Here is a 21,194-nt window from a genome sequence, read left to right as displayed (position 1 = left end):
TGGCATTGAGGTGTCATCCAGAAGCCATGTGTTGTTGTACGATTGAGAGGACCAAATTATCCCTCATCAATTGCCCCCCACTCTCGAGCCAGCATTAGCTCAACAAAGATAATAACTCTTAGAAAGAGTAATTGATTCGGATGGTTCATAGGTCGCTTGCTTTATTAGCCCAGACTAAGGTTGGGCAGATCGCTATTTCTTCTTCAAACATCAAATCTGGGGAAAGAAGGGAGCGCGCGTTGGCTGGTGTAGGATGTTGGCTTGTTGCTAGCATTTATCGCATCTCAGGACCAACTTGTTTGCATCTGTTTTCATGGTGGGCCAGTAGTACCTTTGTCGTAAGGCTTTCTAAGCTAGGGCCCAGCTTCCTAAGTGTCTTCCACAAAGCCCTTCGTGGATCTCGTGTAACACCCAATCTACCTTAGTTCGGCGTAGGCTTCATAGATATGGTAAGGTGAAGGATCTTCTGTAGAGCTGCTCACCTACTATCACGTAGCGAGCTGCTTGTCATTCCATCCTCTGAGCCGCATTTTGTTCTTTTGGCAATATGCCTCGTTGAAGGTTGGATCTATCCATCTCGGCTCTGTAGTACATGAAAGATCTTCTGTAGAGCTGCTCGCCTACTATCACGTAGAGAGTTGCTTGTCGTTCCATCCTCCGAGCCACATTTCGTTCTTTTGGCAATATGCCTTGTCGAAGGTTGGATCTATCCAGATGGGCGAGGTAGCTCTTCTATCCACATTTCGTTCTGCACCCTTTTCTATAGATGGGCGAGGTAGCTCTTCTATGTAAATTGTTCTTTTTGTCGAGTCAATCATGCTCGCAAGTTTGGAAAGGGCATCAACCTCTGTATTTTCCGATCTCGAAATTTGTTGGAGATACCAAGAGTCGAAACTGGAGAGGAGTTCTCTCACCTTGGCCAAGTAGGCTATTATGGAGGGTTCTTGTGCTTTGTATTCCCCATTCACTTGATTTGTGACGAGCTATGAGTCACTACACAGTACAAGGTGTTTGACTCCTACTTCCTTTGCTAGTACCAAGCCAGCCAACAATACTTCACATTTGGCCTCATTGTTAGAAGTTCAAAATTGAAACCGGAGCGTGCACTCCAACTTTATTTCACTAGGTCCATAGAGTATTAACCCAACTCCGCTCCCCCCTGGTTGGATGAGCCATCTACATGAAGTATCCAAGGCTCTTCATCCCACTCCGCTATCTCATGAGCTGGGAGTGGTGCCACGCTGGATGAAGCTTCCAATTTTGGTTTTGTCATTACAGGAGGTGGCAAGTAGATGGTGCACTCAGCAATGAAGTCTGCCAGGACCTGTGCTTTTATCGCTAGTCATGTCTTGTACTGGATGTCGTATTCACTGAGCTTTATTGCCCATTTTGTTAGTCTACCCAAGACCTCAAGTTTCTGAAAGACTTGCTTCAGAGGTCGATCGGTCAAAACTATAATAGTATGGGCCTAGAAATATGGTCTTAGCTTTCGGATAGCTAGCATCAGCGTGAAGGCGAGCTTCTCTGTGTCGGGGTATCTCATTTTCGCTGTGTAGGACCTTGCTGACGTAGTAGACAAGTCGTTGTGTCTTATCTACTTCTCTTACTAGGACCGAGCTAATCACCTCGTCACTTGCGGAGAGGTAGAGTATAAGCTTGTCCTTGGTCTCAAGTTTGGTTAATAGCAAAGGCGAACTAAGTTTTCTTTTCAACTCGTCAAAGGCGAGTTGCTGTATAGAGGTGAAGTGGCTTGTCGTTGAGTCGAGCCCCAAGGTGGCAACCTGCTTTTTCTTTGTGGCGAGTTGTTGTATTTGCTCCGAGGCAACCTGCTTTTTCTTCATGGTGAGTTGTTGTGCCTACTCCGAGGTGACCTCCTTTTGTGGTGAGCTGTTGTGCCTGCCCCGAGGTGACCTGCTTTTCTTCGTGGTGAGCTGTTGTGCCTGTTCTGAGGCAACCTGCTTTTTCTTTGTGGCAAGTTGTTGTGCCTGCTCCAAGGCGACCTGCTTTTTCTTCATGGCGAGTTGTTGTGCCTGCTCTGAGGCAACCTGCTCTAGGAGATTTACTTATCTTCTTTTTCTTGTTGTTGTTTGTCCCTTCCTTGTTGTTCGCTTTACCTCCTGACGCTTCCCTGGTCAGAGTGGGTTGACTTTTTTTTTAGCACGGTGAATACACCTTCCACGCTTTTTCTTGGTCCCCGCGGATGAGCTGGCGAACTCAGTCCCGAGAGGAGTCGTAGCTTGGCTCTCCACTGGTAGTTGGTTGTTATCGAGGGTTGCCTTGTCAATGGGAGGCTGGTTGTTCAGGTCATTCTACTACTGTTGATTGTTCTCCTATGTCCATATCTGATTGTCACAAAGGGTGTTCTCAAGGTTCATCACAGGTGTTCTTGCCCCTAGTGATTGATTCTTGATTCTTGATGTTAGTAGTGTTCAAAAATGTCATTGAGTTAATAGAAACGAAAATTAGAAGGTGAAAACTCATCTTTCTAGAAGGTGAGAACTTAGCTTTTTGTAGCGGTTTCCCACAGATGACATCAATTGATGATGCACAATCTGGACACTCCCTCATGTCTTGTGTTCTGGCTCGAACAGAAGCCCAACCTGGCAGTGACGAGTTGTATGGCCGAGCTGGTATCTGTGTGACTGAGTTGATTGCAAGCTGTAAAGAGAAAGGAGGTGAGGGTGCTTGGGTAGTTTTTACTCGGGGAGAGCACTTTGATGCTTAAGTCAGTGAGTGAGTAGGAGTAATCTCTGAGAACATAAGGGAGCTTTGAGGGTATCAATGTGCATACCTTTCTGGGTGGATCTAGACGTCTTATATAGGCTTCTAGACTCAAGGGGCTCAGGTTAACTGTCTTGAGCTCTTTGTGGAGCTGTTTCCCTATTTTCGGGCGCATTAAGGTGTTAGTTGAGAGATCTTCGTGGGAGTTATGATTCGTTCGCATAGAATCTGGCGCTTAATACGATGAGCCGTTCTAACGGTCGTGCTATCGGCACCTTTGGTAGCGAGCTGTTGGGGACGATTAGCGAGCTCTTCCTCGTAGGTCGCCTTTGGTCCTCTCAGCTTGGCCGGTTCCTAGGACAACTCACCGTAATCTTATGGGTCTTCCAGCTCGGCAAAGCCAAGCTGTATTGAGAATTGCAGGGTGTGGTTAGCGAGCTCTCCTTAGCAGGTCGCCTTAAGTCCCTCCAGATCGACTGACTCCTAGGATAGCTCTCCGTAATCCTACAGGGTCAACTAGTTCTGTCTCGTCGATGTAGAGGTCAGCTTGGGTGAGATACTCCAAGCTAATTTTATTGAGCTAGTTCACTGACTCGGTGCTGAGGTGTCATCCGGAAGCCACATGTCATTGTACGATTGAGAGGACTAAATTATCCCTCATCAAAACTTAATGGCGACAACTATGTCACTTGGAAAGCCCAATTTTTACCCATCTTTAGAACCCATGAGATTGATGGAATTGTAGATGGTCTCTGTCATGTTCGACCAGAGAGATCACTATCAAAGGACAACAAGCGCCAAAATCAAAATACTCAGCATGGATTCGACTTGATCAACTCATTATGAGTTGGATCATCTCTTCCCTCATCGAAAGTGTTATCGGCCAAGTAGTTGGGCAAAAAACCTCATGAGAAATTTGTAAAGCCCTAGAAGAAGGAGTTGGATCATCTCCTCCCTCACCGAAAGTGTTACGTATGCAACTCATGTTGCTAAAAAAGGGAAGTTCGACTATCATTGAGTATATTCAAAAAGTGACGACTATAGAAGAACAATTGGCGGCTGCTTTTGAACCTGTGCACAACAGAGATCTTCTTCCCAGTATTCTCAGTGGTTTAGGTTTGGATTCTAACTCTTTTATTACTTCCTTTACTATTAAATCAAATTTTGCAATTGTTGCATTGTCTGATTTATATGACCAATTGCTGAATCATGAGTTGTGGCTTTCACAAAGGCATTCTACAACTGATTTGTCCAATTCAAGTGCTAATATGGCTAATAAGCAACAACAAGTCATCAATAAAACCCAACATCTGTCCTCAGATAGCTTCCCTCCGAGAAATACCTTTCATCCTAATTTTCGAGGCAGAGGCCGAGGAAGGGGACATGGTGGTTATTTTTATCAACAGAATGGTCAAAAGAACCCAATAGTCCAATGTCAACTATGCAACAAGGCCAATCATATTGCCTTATCTTGCTATAGGCAATTTGATACCTCATTCACTAGAGAGCAACCTCCCCTGGCATAGTCCACTGCATATCATGCTAGCACTACACAATCACAAATTGATCCCAACTGGTACCCAGGCTCCGGTGCTTCTCATCACTTGACTCCAAATGTAAACAACTTGCAAGGTCGGTCTAAATATTTTGGGACTGATCATATTCATATTGGTAATGAAACAAGTCTGAATATTTCTCATATTGGCCATTCTTCTTTTCATCTAAACAATCATTTGTTTCCTTCATGTTCCCCATATTGCTAAAAATCTTTTTTCTGTTAGCCAATTTGTTCGTGACAACAATTGTTTCTTTGAATTTCACCCATCTTATTTTCTTGTAAAGGATCGATCCTCGGGGAAGCTCCTCTTGCAAGGCCTCAATAAAAATAAACTCTATCAACTTTCGCTTAAGGACGCACCATTTGTAAGAATGACCTGGTTAGGCCATGACCCGATTTGTGGCCCATCATAGTAGCCACAACTTGGGTTGGTCAACACTCTAGAGAGTTCCCAACATAAGTTCATTGGGAATGAGTTGGAGACCTCACACAATCACTCCATGTTTGTAGGAGTGTAATTGAATTTGAATTTTAAATTCAAATTCAAATTTAATTAGATAATGGAGATGATATAGGGAAATGATGGGATTTGGAGATATTCTCTCTCAACAAAATAGGGAAGTTCCTTGATAGGAGGGACTAATTAGGAGGTGGAGAGAATTTATAGGATTTTATTTTTCTCCTTGAGTCAATCCCAATGAAACAATTCATAAAAGAGAAAAACGTTCAAGAGAATCCCCTATCATTCTTCTTGAACGTGAGAGTGCTCCAAAAGAGGGATTGGCTTGAGAGGAGAAAGAAAATAATGGAAAGCCAAGAGAAAAAGGAGGAAACTTAGTGCTGACACATTGGTCTTGGAAGAATAGCTCCAATAGTTTCAGACAACCATTGATTAAGGACGTGATTGCAAGAGGATTACATAGTCTTTGTTAGAACAAGGGAACCTCAACGATTTACACTGGTTTTATCACCCACCAAGGGATCAAACTCGTGGTCATGGATTCTGGAAGAGGTAAGAAATTTTATTTATATATGTAGTTGTCATTGTTTCAGCAAAACATAAAATAATATTTAACATGGTTCTCACATGAACCATGCTTGATCGCCCCTGTATTATTGTCCATTGGATCTGAAATCTTGGGTCCTGGTCATGTTGTTTAATGTAACAAGTGGTATTAGAGGCGGTCCTACCATACTATGGCTCATTTTTGGTCTCTTACCCTTGGTGTTTAACCTAGTCATCATGGCTGCATTAGGATTCATTCACATCACTACTGTTATGATTGTTTATGTTGTTGTTTCTCCTTGTAGCAGTTATTTTTTTTAATCATTTTCTGGACCCTATGTTAATGAGTTTTGGTAACACCGAGATCTTGTTCATGGCTTGACCTTTCTCTATGTAATGATCATTTCCTTGTATTTGTTCTTTGGTGATGTAACTTTTTTTTTTAATTTAAATGCCATGGTTTTGAGGCATAATTGATGTAACAAGCCATGAATAAACTAGATATCTACAGGGAACAAAGGAATTTGTTCTCACATATAGAAAATGGGACAATTTGGAGTTGTTGGGGTATATTGATTCTGAATATGCTGGGTGCCCTGACACTAGAAAGTCAACATCAGAGTATGTATTTCCGTTGGTAGGGGGAGCTGTTTCTTTGGAGAAGCTTAAAATAAAAGCTGAGAGCATCCTCCACCATGGAAGCAAAATTTATAGGATGCCACGATGCCACAACCCATGCAATGTGGCTGAAGAACTTTATCGCCAGTCTCGGAACTATGGTGCTCAATAGTGTTAACAGACCAATACGGTTATTTTGTGACAAAGCTAATGCTATGTTCTTCTCAAAGAATAATAAAATTAACAGCCAAAGCAAGTACATAGATTTGAAGTACTTGGTTGTGAGGGACAAAATTTAGGAGCAGAAGATTACTATTGAACACATTGGAACTGACATGATGATTGTTGGCCCCATGACTAAAGGGTTGTCCCCTAATGTATTTGTGAACCATGTTAAAGACATGGGTCTGGCTAGTTCGATTTTTATCTAATCTGATACAATGGCACGTGTCTTTGATCAGTTGAGTTTGCTCCACCATCTTTGTCCCAAATCTATCGATTTGTGCACATTCTGTTTGGACAGATGTACTAGAGAAGACACAACATAAACACTAAGGGTTGTGATGTATGACATCATGATGCATGGAAGGAAGCCTTACATGTGAAGGGACCGCCATGAGAGGGATTGGCTTGAAAGGAGAAAGAAAATAGTGGAAAGCCAAGAGAAAAAAAGGGGAAACTTAGTGTTGACACATTGGTCTTGGAAGAATAGCTCCAATAGTTCCAAACAACCATTGCTTAAGGACGTGACATTAAGAGGATTACACAGTCTTTGTCAGAACAAGGGAACCTCAATGATTTACACTGGTTTTATCACCCACCAAGGGATCAAACTTGTGGTCATGGCTTGTGGAGGAGGTAAGAAATTTTATTCATATATGTAGTTGTTGTTTCAACAAAACATAAAATAATATTTAACATGGTTCTCACATGAACCATGCTTGATCTCTCTTGTATTGTCCATTGGATTTGAAATCTCGGGTGTCCTAATCATGTTGTTTAATGTAACACCATCCCCTTCAACTTTTGTTGCCAATGCCTCTATTGAGTCATAGCATCTTTGTCTAGGCCATCCAACATTAAAGATCGTAAAACAAGTTCTTAGTTCTATTGGGTTTCCTTTTGTTAATGATAATTTTCAGTTTTGTCATCATTGTCAAGTAGCTAAGAGTTGTTGTCTCCCATATACTAATTGTCATCATCATTCTTTAGCACCATTGGAGTTAATTTATTTAGATATTTGGGGTTCCTCCCCTGTTAGATGACATAATGGGTTTAAATACTATATTTTGTTCATGGATGATTTTAGTCGCTTTTGTTAGGTATTTCCATTGACTAATAAATCTGATGCATTATTTGTTTTTTTTTTTTAAGTTCAAGAATCAAGTAAAAAATCTCTTCTCTACTAAAATCAAATATTTTCAGTCCGACTGGGGAGGTGAATATTGTACTATTGCTACTTATCTTGAAAATTTTGAGATATTTCATCGTATTTCTTGCCCTCATGCTCACTCTCAAAATGGTGCTCCTGAGCGAAAGCATAGGCATATTACTGAGATTGCACTTGCATTACTTTCTCATGCCTCTTTACCTCTTTCTTCCTGGGAAGAAGTTGTTCTTACTGCTACTTTTTTGATAAACCGCATGTCTACTCCATTGTTGTAGGGTCTTTCTCCTCATGAGAAATTATTTGCAAAATCCCATGACTACAACAACATTGTCAAAGTTTTTGGGTGTTCTTGTTATCCCTTCCTAAGACCCTTCAATTAACATATAATGGATTTTCGTTCCTCCCTTCATATTTTCTTGGGATACAACACTTTACACAAAGGGTATCATTGCTTCAACCTGATTTTTGAGAAAGTTATCATCAACTGTGATGTTGTTTTTAATGTAGTTTCCCTTACACTACCATTACAGCCCCTTCCCCCTCCAAATCCTTGAGTTCTGGCACTTTTATTTCAGCTCCCCCACTCACTACTTCCCATTCAGTTGAGACACCATCACCACAATCACCACCTTCATCCCCATTACCACCACACTCAGCATCTTCACCACCACCTAGGATGAGAAGTATCGAATCCATTATGAGAATAACTACTCCTATACCTAATCCAGTTCAGTCTCACCCCATGGTGACTAGGTCCCATGCATAAGGGTCATATTTACTAGCTACTAAACATCCACTATCGGAAGTGTTGCTCTCTCAATATTCCCACAGTTGAATGGCGGTAAGCCATGTGTGAAGAATTTGATGCTCTCATGAAAAATGGCATATGGATATTGGTTCCCTACACTAGTGATATGAATGTTATTGGCTGCAAATGGATATATAAAGTCAAACACAATGCTGATGGTAGTCTCCAACGCTACAAAGCCTGTCTTGTAGCTCAAGGCTTCACTCAACAGCTTGGTATTGATGTTGGTGAGACTTTCAGTCTAATTGTTAAACCCGCTACCATAAGGACTATCCTTAACATTGTTGTTTCTCATAAATGGCCCATTCGCTAGCTAGATGTGAATAATGCTGTTTTGCATGGTGAAGTATTTGAAAATGTGTATATGAGACAACCTCAGTGTTTTGAGGACCCTCAATTCCCTAACTATGTCTACAAACTCAATAAGGCATTATATGGTCTCAAACAAGCCCCTTAAGCTTGGTTCTCAAAACGAAGTTCATCTCTTCACAACATGGGATTTAAGGCTGCGAACTCTGATTCTTCCCTATTCACTTATCATACTAACAACATTATCTTGTGCACCCTCATCTATGTGGATGGCTTGGTAGTTACAGGAAATAGTGTAGATGCTATCTCTCACTTCATTTCACAATTGGCCGCCACATTTGCTATCAAGGACCTTGGTACCCTTCACTATTTTTTTGGGCATTGAGGCTGAGTTTACCTCTAAAGGACTTCAGCTTTCTCAACAAAAGTACATCATGGATATTCTCCAATGTTGCAAGATGGAAGGTTGTAAGCCGGTCTCCACTCCCATACCGTCAAAATTTTCTCTCTCCAAATATGATGGCACTCCTCTTGAAGATCCAATTGAATATCACAATATTGTTAGCTCTCTTCAATATGCCACCATTACTAGACCGGACATTTCCTTTAGTGTCAACAAGGCCTGCTAGTTCCTCCAGAGTCCAGCTGATGCACAATGGAAATTTGTCAAATGCATATTGAGGTACTTGAATGGTACGATTACCGATTCATTGAATTTTTATGCTACCTCCTCTTTGTCTGTCCATGGTTACTATTATGCCGACTGGGCGGGGTGCCAAGATGATAGGTGCTCAATTGGGGGTATTGTCGTCTTTCTTGGATCCAACCTAGTTTCTTGGCGAGCTCACAAACAGCCCACAATTGCTTGCTCAAGTACGGAAGCCAAGTTTAGAGCTCTTACGAATCTTACTGCCAAAGTCATCTAGCTTCAAGCTCTCCTTAGGGAATTACATATTCACATACCATCTCCAGTTTTGTGGTGCTGACATCTTCACCAAAGGACTTCCTCGGCCCCGATTTCTCTTCCTCAAGGCCAAACTCAACATTTCTGATCAATCGTTGAGTTTGAGGGGGCGTATTGGAGATAAGGAGATAAAGGACCTAGAAGATAAAACCTAACAGTCCTGAATTATCTACAAGACAAACATCTGTATTGATCCATAACTCTAATAGTTGTATCCTAATAGATCTATACCTCTCTTGTAACTATAAATAAGCAAGACCATCCTGACAAAGACATCAATATATAGAATCTGGTTGACTATTATTTTCTCCTAGCATTTTTCTTCTTTCTCTCTTTCTGTTTATCTTCTTCTCAATTCTATTTGAATTCTTTCACGGGAACATCTTCTTATGAATGAAAACATACAAATACGACGGATGGCTGCAAGTGTTGTGAGTAGAGTGTGAGAACAAAGTCCGCTCTCAATAGGGACACAAAGGTGGATATAGGGCAGAATGCATGTGAGATCCAACCAGCCATGCCACAGACTTTTACGGGTTTGATTCCACATCTCCACCATGGAAGTGACGCCGAGAACCATCTCAAATCTCAATTAAGATGGGGTCCTTCACAACAGATGCACATTTGGGTATGGAACGAGAGAATAGAATCATTTCTCACTCAACGATTTAGGAGAGAGCAATTAATTTTTCTTAATTTATTTATATATAAATACTCTATCCATTAAGAAGAGAAGAGGCATGCAATGACATATTTGAACTTGATCGTTCTACTTCTTATTAGAAGAAATTTAGAGTAAGTGAGGTTTTGGAAAATGGAATTTGATCATAATTTGGTTTACAATCTGATCAAACCCCATTCTATGACCATTTGGTATTGACATTGGAAATTGTAGAAAGTAGAAACACCTTGATTTCTTGTACCTCACCATATATGCATGATAGAAAAGACATGACACCACCTCTCATCTTGCCAAAATTTTCGTTCATGCATGGACCACTTTTGGTGTAGAGATTCTTGTGAAATTACAAATTTTTTATTGTTGTGAGATTTGTGAGCATGATTTCAGAGTCTTGACGAGGATCGTATGGTCATTCAGAAATTAGAGGAGCATAACCAAATACACATCATAAACAACGAAGAAAAATAAGTGATTTTCTTGGAAATTATATTTAGACTCTATTAATTTGTTTACAATACAAACGAAATTTGCACTATTGTAAATGCATAGAGTGCAGATGGGCTGCTGACTGTCAATTTTGGCTTACCTTATTTCATGTTTGGATTTGTTTTGTTTGTTTTTGAATAGTGAAATTGGGAAACAAAATGACGTGATGCCCACTTTATATGAAAAAGAATGCGGACAGGAGGAAGGCTATTCATTGAGTGTAGAAAAATAGAAGCAAAATGATAAGACAGATGCCCACTTCATATAAAAGAGAAATATGGTCGAAAGAAGTTCGTGCAAATTTTTGAGATGCAAGCCGTGTATCAGCTAGGAGTGCAAAAGATGGAAGCAAAAGGACGTAAATCTAAACCAGGTGTAAAATTTGCAACTGATTAATATCAGCACTCCGAACCTAAATATGTGTAATGGGTTCAATAACCCTCCCCAAGGCAACAATTATCTGATGAGGGTTAATTTGGTCCTCTGAATTATATCATGATATATGACATTCAAGCGATACATCGACGCTGAGTAAGTGAACCAGTTCAGCGAGTCAGGTTGGGCTAACAGGTCGCCTAGGCCAACTTCTACTACCTCGGCCGGGTTGGGCTAACAGGTTTCCCAACATATGGCGACCTACCCTAGAGATCGATCAAGCTCTAAGAACCTGTGGCGATCTACAAGGCGAGGTAGCCGACTTGTCTCATAGATACTTTGTCAGCCTGAGATCTCCGGAGTGCTAATGAATCGACCGTTAGACCGGCCTACTGCATCGCATGCATCAGAGTTAATCGGATGAACCGTAACCCCCACACAGATTATGTAACCGACGTAATTACTCTCCCAAGTGAGTGGAAACGGCTCCGTGAGAACATGAGACCCGTTGTGAGAAGACTCGGGTCACTCACATCTATATAAAGCCCTCATTCTTATCAACGAAGGTACGCACGATTAAACTCTCAAATACTCTCATCTCCTAAAGAACTCTCAAATAACTCTCTGACTTAAGCATTGAATTGCTCACCCCAGGTAAAGACAACCCGGACACACTAATTCTACCTCTCTTGCAGAACATAATAGCTCGGCCATCTAAAGCTTGGCCCCTAATAAGACAATTTTCCAAATCAGCGTTCGAGTCATCAGACACGCGAGAACAGATAGATCGCACTACATCATTACCCATTGTACAAATCTCCCAAGTAAATAGGTACTACAATTTGGCATTCCTTTATGCTGTGTTTGGTTTAAAAGAAAAGGCTTAGGCAAAGGACCAATGCTACCAAACCGTTCAGCTTGAGAGGTCATATCTCTGTTAAAAAATGCAACAAAATTAATACTCATATTTTGAAAAATATTCATTTTCAACGATCATTCTACACGAACCAAGATGTAAAAAAAAAAAAGTAATTTTCAGGAAAACCTTCATATCTTTTTAATTTTTATGTTTTTTTAAAACGCTTTCATTTGAAGTTTAGGAGCCTTATCAATTGTACTGACAACAAGTCTGCATATATAAAAGAAACTGGTATCTACTCCTCACCAGCGCGCCTCATACCGACCTCACTAACACGGGAGATGTTCCCCATATATATGTATATATATGAAATATAGTGATTATATATATGTCTGCAACATGTTACAGAATTACAGAATTACAGGGAGGACGGGATCAGAGGAACAGAAGCCGTATATCGACCTAGATATTGTCAGCATAAACGCTGCACCCTCACAGGCTCTTCACGATAGGTCCTCTATGATGTGAAGTATGGAGAAACATTTTGCTGATTCACAAGTATACTTTTCAGTGTGAGTGTTGCTTTCTTAGCTTGAACATGTCAAATCTCCAATGTGACCTCGTTCTTGACCCATTTGATGCGGTAGGAAAATTCGGGTTGGACCTATGGTCGAATCCGGTTCAACCCATTAGTGTGGATAGACATAAAATAATTGGTTTGAAGCTTCTAGTCTTGATGGGTTAACAGTTTAATCTGGAATTGATGCCTGCCTGGCCTAACGAATTCTGTGATGCCACAACCATCTGATACATCATCCATCTTTCTTTGAAGAGAGGTAGTAGGTTAGTACTTGTAGGGAAGCCCTAGGCCCATAGCCCATGGAGATTAGAATCTTGGGTGAAGTTTTAATAATAAATCACTAAGATATAATGGGTCTAAAATAATACCAATCATCGACTCATTTAGGGTACTAAAGTCCATCTTGACATATTATATGTATTAAAGTTGCCAGTCATGACTTGATATTGCATCATGAGTCACGAACAAATTCGATTCGATCAGTAGTCTAATTAGCATAGCTTGGTGATTAACTACTTGAGTGTAATCTCATGGATAAAGAAATAAAATATTTGATTCATTAATTGGAAAAAAAGTGTTTGTAGATGCTTTGAGTTTAGCTTCAACTTAGTCCTTATACAAGATTGATGAGATGCTATTAATTTATTCAGACACTGTTATGGGTTTACACAGCAGTAAGCAAGGGAAGAGCTTCAATGGATCGATATATGATATCTGATAAAATGAAACAATATTTGTAACAAATAACAATTTGATTAATTGTTTGAATGGTTAATTGTTTTTACTGAGTTGTGAGTGTGTGTTGTGTATAGTCCTCTTGATAAATAAAACTTTGGAGGACCCATATGATCAATACATCAAAAATGTAGTCCTCTTGAGTTTTGACAGACTAATCAAATGGAGTAATTCCCATCTTAGTGGTGCATTTTAATAGATAACAAAGTCCATTTCCCCACCCTCCTCTCCCCTAGAAGATAGAAATTATGCCGTGTCCTCCCTTGAAGCAAGCTTTTCCGATGTATCAGTTTGAGTTGTCTTATGACTTCTCTTTCATTTGAGTAGACGAAATGGAAATATTGTTATTGTACCCGTTCTCTTCAAACCTAAGGTACTATGTATCTGTTCTTCTACCTTACACTTCTTTCCTACTCAATTATTTCTTCAACAATCACTCTCTTCATCATTATTGACTCACCTGTTTGTTTACCTAACACTAAATTTTTCTTAAATTTACAACTTATCACAAGATCAGCGATAAAGGTTAAGTCTTACTGAAGGGACATGATTTAGGACCCTGAGGACCCATTACCAATGGGAACCAATTATTGAAGAACCATGAATGACATAAAGATAAGGGAAGTTGTCTAAAACTCATCATGAGTCTTCAGCATTTTTCTTAAACTCATCATAACTTTTCAAAATGTCTAAAACTCACCATGCATGTCACTAATTTGACGTTAAACAGACTAACAGCTGTTAATATATTACCATTTTAACTTTCATAGAAAAAAATAAAATATATACAAAATAAATTAACGGGTGCTAATATATTACCATTTTAATATTTAGACATGAAAAAAGGAAAAAGTTTAAAAAAATATTTTCAAATATAAAATACATAAAAACATAGAAATTACAAAAAAATATATAAAAATTGCAAACAAAATAAAAAATTATTTTCAAATTATAGAAACTATAGAAATTGAAAAACAAAATCAGAAAATAAAAATTGTAGAAAAACACCAACAATTATAGAAAAACACAGAAATTGCAAATAAATAACAAAATTACAGGAAAATTTATAGTTTATAGAAAATAGAAAATGTAAAAAAACAGAAATTATAAAAAACATTGGAAATTATAACAAAACACTAGAAAAACAGAAAAACAAGAAAATTAAAAATTGAAACAGACCATTTTTCCTCTAACTCACCATTCAAGGGTAATTTGGTCATAAAAATTGTTAATTATGCTGACATGGACACCTTTTTAAGAAGCATTAACGGTGCATTACGGAATGCGAGTTTTGGAAAATAAAAAACTTACTGACATGATGAATTTTAGACATTTTAAAAAGTTAGGTGAGTTTAAGAGAAACGTTGAGAACTCATGGTGAGTTTTAAACAATTTCCCTAAAGATAAACTCCATTTCAAATCAATGACAGGATGCACTTCACTAATTAAGTTGGGTTCTTGTCTCCTACAGATTGTTAATAATAGGGTACTCTTGCTCACTACAGAATGAGGAGGTTTTTAAAACTGACCCGGAGAACAAACCTGTCTGGGGTCCGATTCCCGGGTTGAATGGTCTGACAGTTCGAACCGAACGATTGGCCCATTCTGACAAAAAAATTAAAAACAGTCAAAACCGTTCGAATGATTAAACACCCGGGTCAACAGTTTGCTGACCAAAATCAACAGTTTTTGGCAAAAATCTAATTTTGAAGAAAAATGGAACCAGTCACCTGGCCACTTCCCGGTTTTTCCAGTCCGGTCCGGTTTTGAAAACCATGCTACAGAATACAGATTGTTAAGTGCCCAAGTGGACCGCTCAGTGCAGAAGCCTGATACCTAATTTCTTTTTTTTTTTTTTAATTTTTGATTCAAATTTCTCATGCATTACGTTCAAATATGTGGCCCATAAATTGTAACTAGATAGCTCATGTGTAAGCTAAAAAAATAGGGGTCTTCCTTAATCCGTGCTAGGACTTGGTGTCAACTGTCAACCTCTAGGTTTTATTGTAGAACAACTCATCATGATTCTTTGTATTGTTTTACATTGATGATTGAGTGTTCCATTCCCATTGGCGTAATTAAAGAAAAGAAAAGAAAAAGACTAATTAATATTGTTCCAGCTCTATGATCAATCCAAAATTAGACCATCTCTGCTGGGTGCAATAAACATTTGCTGACATAGTCTCTAGCCAAACACGCTTATCATTAGGATAAACAATGACGAAAAGAGGAAAAAAAATAAATGCCTCCAACCCCACTTAATAAAAAATTTAAATCAGGTCAGCTTTTGATCTTTGTTACAGAGTGTAATCACTGCAAGTGGGTTATATAAAATAATGATCCATGGTATAAGGGACACAACCCACATCCATTTTCAGGAATTGGCCACCTAATCATGCTATGGGTTGTATGTATCTGCTGCATTGCTGAACGCTGAGGAATTTATATACATTTATATATCCCTGTAACAAAAAGTGTCTTCTAGGTTTCTTTCTTAAGATTTTGTCTTTGCATGGGTGGTGGCTTTAGCCTTTGGGAGCCTTTTTCTGTGCTTACTCTTCATGAAGAATAGAAAAGAAAAAGTACATGTCTTTTCTTTTCATTTTTCATCTTCCCTTCTTTTTCCTCTCTTGTTTATCAAGATACAATTAGCCCCACATTTTGTAAAGATAATCCCAAGCTGAAGGCACCTGGCAAATGAATCCCCACATTTTGCATTTAAGGCTGTATTTGCTTGCAATTGTAAATATGTAAATTGCATATTTATTCTCTTTTTTGTTCATGGGTGCAAACATGATTCAGATCGCTTTTGCATTCTTGTTGTTTGTTTTAAATCGGTGCTAAGTGTGGGTCCCATCATTAAATGCTCCAACTATCTTATACTCTAATGTCTTAATTTTGGTTAAAAAGTTCATTATCAAAAGAATACAAAATTGTATCCAACAAATAGGTATAGTAATGCTCTCTTTTCAGAATACAAAAATGTCAAAAAAAAATACAATTTTTATCTGATAATCATTACTTTTTTACATGTCAAACAAATACTCGCAAACGCGAACCGCAATACATAAATACCCCGCTTCGACATTTGTATTGCAAACAAATGGAGCCTAAAGCTCAGTTTGGAAGGAGTACAAATACAATTATGTAGAGTGTAAAACCTTACATTTTGTATTTATACTGTACATATTTTGCATCTAAGGCTCCATTTGGAATGAATACAAATACAAATATGTAGATTGCAAAACCTTTTATTTTATACTATTTTGTATGAATTTGTACTGTATATATTTATATTTGTACTCCTTCCAAACTGAGCCTTTGGAAAGAATATAAATACAAATATGTACAGTCCAAAACACATTGTATTTTGTATGTATTTGCACTATACATATTTGTATTCCTTCCAAACTAAATTTGAAAAGAATAAAAATACAAATATACACGGTATAAATACATACAAAATAATATAAGATACAAGGTTTTACACTCTATGTATTTATATTTGTATTTGTACTCCTTCCGTAACGAGTCTAAGTATTATTTTATTAATTGAATAATAAAATAAGATCAATTCTGTGACTTGTCATTCCATAGAACCTAATTTAGTAAATTTTTTATTAAGAAGTTATTACCAAAACAATACATACTAAATTTATCTTATTACATGTCAAATAAATAAATAGTGGTTGTAGTAAACATCCTAATTAACATGTGGCATGGTATTTACGATAGCAAGCAACACTACCAAAAAAATTCACAGCCTCAGGTTACTTAATTCATACTTATTAAAAATAATTATCCATATTAAAAATTTATAAAGCTAATCAAGCCAAAAGGCTATTGTTATTATTTATTTACACATTCATATAAAATCATCAGAAGTGATAAAACTCCACCATATTTTGTCCCTCATCATGAACCCTTTCCTTCTCACCAACCCACGACACCTTCCTAATTCCTAAATAAAAATTCTTTCCCTTTTTAACGCCCCAAAATAACCATTGATTTTGCCAATTACCCAAACGGCCCCAACACCAGTCCATTGACCATCAACGGTTATCTGGTCCCCCCCCCCCCAGCCCAGAGTAAGGGTCAATGTGGTAAATGACCAGTAAATTCCAATTCAGCTTCATGTGCATTCACAGGATAAAAAGAGAGACATTCTATAGATGCCTTCTCCGTCTGATATCATCCAGTTTTATTTCTTTCAGGTCTTTCACACTTCTAACTACTTGCCGGAGAGTCGGAGACATCGTTTGGACTACTCCGCCGGAGTTATGTGACCTAATTCAGCAAAAGATGCGTTTGCCTCCAAAGCAATGAGCACAGATATGGGACAGCAGAAGGAAGATAAAGAAACAGACAAGCGAAACTCGTCAGACGTGGGAACCGGAGAATCCCTCCTCAGGCGATTGATACAGCTTATATTATCGTTGATATCTTTTACTCATACCATCAAAGTGTTTACAGTAAAATGGCAGTCGATTCGCAACAAGCTAGAGGACCTGAACTCTGGTCTTATCGCTGCAGAGAACTGCAACTTGGGGGAAAATTCATCCATCTTGGACTTGATTCCCAGTATAGAATCGACCGTTAATGACTGCTATGATATTGCTCGCCGGTGTGTCAACTTGTCCTATAGCGGGAAGCTACTTATGCAGAGCGACCTGGATGTATTGTCTGCAAAATTCGATCTTCATAGCAAGAATCTTACAGCAATCTACACTTGCGGAATTCTTCACGGTAATGCACTTGTTGTGTCAAAGCCAGGTATTGGAGCTAATCGCGATGACATGAAATTCTATGTCAGGGATTTGCTGACAAGGCTGAAGATCGGAGACTCAGGGATGAAAAGCCAGGCCTTGATGGCTTTAAATGAAGTTGTCGCGGAAGACGAAAAATATGTGAGGATTGTTGTTGAGACAGGTGAGGTAATAAATCTCTTGGTGAACTTTCTTGAGTTTGCAGAGAGGGAGATTCAAGAAGAATCGGCCAGAGCCATTTCGGTGATAGCAGGGTTTGACACGTACAAGGGTGTTGTTGTTGGGGCCGGGGTCATTGCACCTCTAATTCGGGTTCTGGAGAGTGGAAGTGATTTGGCGAAAGAAAGAGCAGCAAGGGCTATGCAGAAACTAACAGAGAATTCTGATAATGCTTGGTCAGTTTCTGCTCACGGTGGAGTAACAGCTCTGTTGAAGTTCTGCACCTCTTGTGATGGCAGAGGAGGTGTGTCTATTGTTCCCGCTTGTGGGGTTCTAAAAAATCTAGCTGGAGTGGAGGAGATCAAAAGGTTCATGGTTGAAGAAGGCGCAATCTCGGCCTTCGTCAAGCTTATAAGATCGAAAGACGAAGCCTCGCAGATAAATGCTATCGAATTCCTTCAAATTATGGCTTCTGATGATGAACCTATTCGACAGATGGTCATCAGAGATGGAGGAATCCACTTGCTGGTTCGTAACTTGGATCCTAGATCTTCCTCTTCCTCCAAGGCTCGAGAAACTGCGCTTAAAACAATCGAGAGTCTCTGTTTCGCCTCCGCGAGTTCTCTGAACGTCCTGATTGGATATGGGTTTCTTGATCGTCTTCTTTACTTTCTCCGAAACAGTGAGGTCTCGATTCAGGAATTGACAGTGAAGTTGGCACTTCGTCTCTGTGGGAAATCAGAAGAGACTAAGAAGGCAATGGGAGATGCGGGTTTTATGCGAGAGTTGGTGAGACTACTTGATGCAAAATCTTTTGAAGTTAGAGAAATGGCGGCCGAAGCACTCAATTGTTTGATTTCGGTCCCAAGGAACCGGAAGAGATTCATCCAGGAAGACGATGGCATTGTCCGGATTCTGCAATTGCTCGACCTGGGGGAGGTAAAATCAGGTAAGAACAAGCTCATGCTCTCTGCTTTAATGTCATTAACCAGTTGCAACAGTGGAAGAAGGAAGATCCTGAATTCTGGCTACCTGAAAAATTTAGAAAAGCTTGCGGAAGCTGAAATTACGGATGCCAAAAGAATTGTTAGGAAGTTGACCACAAACAGATTTCGTAGTATATTGACTGGAATCTGGAACTCTTGAATGTAATTTTGTTTACTATATACCGACTGAATTATATGTATCGCATGATAGTTGCTTGATTTGTGAATTTTTGGTTCAGCTTTAATTCCTGAGTTAAAAAAAATTTTCTTCTTTTTCTCCTTTGCCTTAGAACAGTGTAATCTATGATTATTGAAGGTCAAATTAAAGATACTGCTGGTGGACATTAACTCTGAAAAAATACGGAATAAATTAAGTCTGTGGTTAGTTTATTTAGTTGGAGAGAAAAGGGTAAGAGGAGGGAGTATTATTGTCTGTTGTGTGAGGGAGCACATGGCTAGGGCGTGAAATGAGACAAGGATGTCTGAAGAGTTGCAATAAAAAATTTGTCTGGTATGAATGGTTCACAGGGTTGAGAGCGAGAGATGATGACTCCCACTGTATTTGTGGCCTTGTGGGGAGGTACCCCAATTCTCCTAATTGGTGTGGTGGTCTTGCTATATGCTAACATGCATGGGGCAATGCTTAGGTCTTAAGTGTCAGCAGATGACGATGGTTGAAATTGAATATTAATTAATTAGGTGTGAATTAATGGCAGAACACATCCAATGAGCAGGTCTCCTGTGACAACCCCATCCAGCTTTAATTGGATGTGATCCTTCAAAATTAATGGCAAGAGACCCTCTCAGAGAAAACAGAGTGCTAGCTAATTAATTTGCTTGGCCAATGTTAACTTATCGGATCATCAGCGTGAACCAACCGCAACACTTATCATTTGGAGTCATGTTCACTAGCGTCCAATACTGGAAGGTGCTGGCAAGGTTCAACAAAGTATAGGAAATATTGTCAGGGAGAGGGAGAGAGAGAGAGAGAGTCCATTGAGTTGCAATTTCCTGTGGGTTCACAAGCAAACGGGTAGACAGAGACTCCAAGTACTATTTTTGGCCAAAGTGGCTCTACTGTTTTTTGTCAGTTTCCTAGGTTTATTCATTCACCCACCTCTTGACCTCTTCTGGTTCTGAATTCTGATAGAGCTACTAGCCTAGCTACCAGAGATGGTGTATTTCCCTTCTACTCTCTGATAAGGTGTATAGCATCTGCAAGCTTAGGCAGAACTTGGTCCTCTCGTGATATAAGAGATGTTGAGATGGAGCTAGGTTAGATGACCCAACGGTAAGAGAATTGTCAACTGGCTGACCCACTTAGTAATGTTAAGACAGGTGGACCATGATTCATGAAGAAGAATCTTGACAGGTTGTTGTTGGCTTGCTGAATGAGATATGGAATCCCAGCTCATTCCAGTCATTTGTTTATTGTGTGTCGTAGAAATGGTTTTTGTTTTGGATTGAGTTAGTTGATTACTGGCTGGGATAGTGGGACAATGGGAGGGAGGGCTTCACTGCTCCGCTCCACGAGACCATCACTTACACCGCTTGCTTCATTAAAGAATGCATTAAGATTTTGGCCCAAGTGGGACCCCCAATGACTTGCCACGTGTTGCATTTTATAGGGTTGAAACACCTAAAGCCAGCCATCATGTATCAGTTCTATATGAAATAATGCAATTAGCCGGATATGGATCTTAAGGTATCTGTTTATTTAATTGGGTTGAATCTAGATCTGCTTCACTTCAAACCGATTACCCAGTAAAAATCCTGGAGTAAACCCTCCTTATTGAGGTGGACAAAGTGTCACGAACAGAGTAATTGAACCTTGGGGATAAAATTCTATTAATATGGAGCTGGTACCAGTTCACTTTGGCTCAATCTCATACGAATAAGCAATTAGATGATCCCATATGAAGGGTGGTCACATCAGATTAAGGGAGGAGACTTTTTTTTTTTTTAACTCTGAGCAAGAAATGGAATCCCCGACAAGATTAGAGCAGACATCCAGGGTTAAATTGGACCAACTCTGTTTCTTGTTTGCTGTCAAGTTTCTTTCTCAATGTCACGTGGAGCACCCTTAGCTTTTATGTGGAGAACACTGATACAATCATATGAGCCAAAGTGAATTCTTCGTTACTTGGTTTTGGTCCTTTTGGAATATGACTCTCTTGGCTCCATTATGGTTA

General features: G+C 39.3%; 1 protein-coding gene and 1 long non-coding RNA gene across 2 annotated transcripts; both read left to right on the top strand.

The window, feature by feature from the left end:
• The first annotated feature begins 4,969 nt into the window (after nt 1-4,969).
• LOC148803468 (uncharacterized) lies at nt 4,970-11,949 on the top strand. The gene is made up of 3 exons (XR_016081260.1): nt 4,970-5,291; nt 10,684-11,483; nt 11,572-11,949. It is a non-coding gene; the product is annotated as an uncharacterized LOC148803468 (long non-coding RNA).
• A 5,308-nt stretch (nt 11,950-17,257) lies between these two features.
• Nucleotides 17,258-19,284, top strand: LOC104605697 (protein CELLULOSE SYNTHASE INTERACTIVE 1-like). Its single transcript, XM_010270554.2, has one exon. It carries the CDS (start codon nt 17,414-17,416, stop codon nt 19,160-19,162), a length of 1,749 nt encoding a protein of 582 aa, XP_010268856.1. The 5' UTR covers nt 17,258-17,413; the 3' UTR covers nt 19,163-19,284.
• The last annotated feature ends 1,910 nt before the right edge of the window (nt 19,285-21,194 follow it).

Source organism: Nelumbo nucifera, chromosome 1 (genome assembly GCF_055504915.1).
Source record: "Nelumbo nucifera cultivar China Antique chromosome 1, China Antique-T2T, whole genome shotgun sequence".
Lineage (NCBI taxonomy): Eukaryota > Viridiplantae > Streptophyta > Magnoliopsida > Proteales > Nelumbonaceae > Nelumbo > Nelumbo nucifera.
This window is presented reverse-complemented; position numbering and strand designations above follow the sequence as displayed.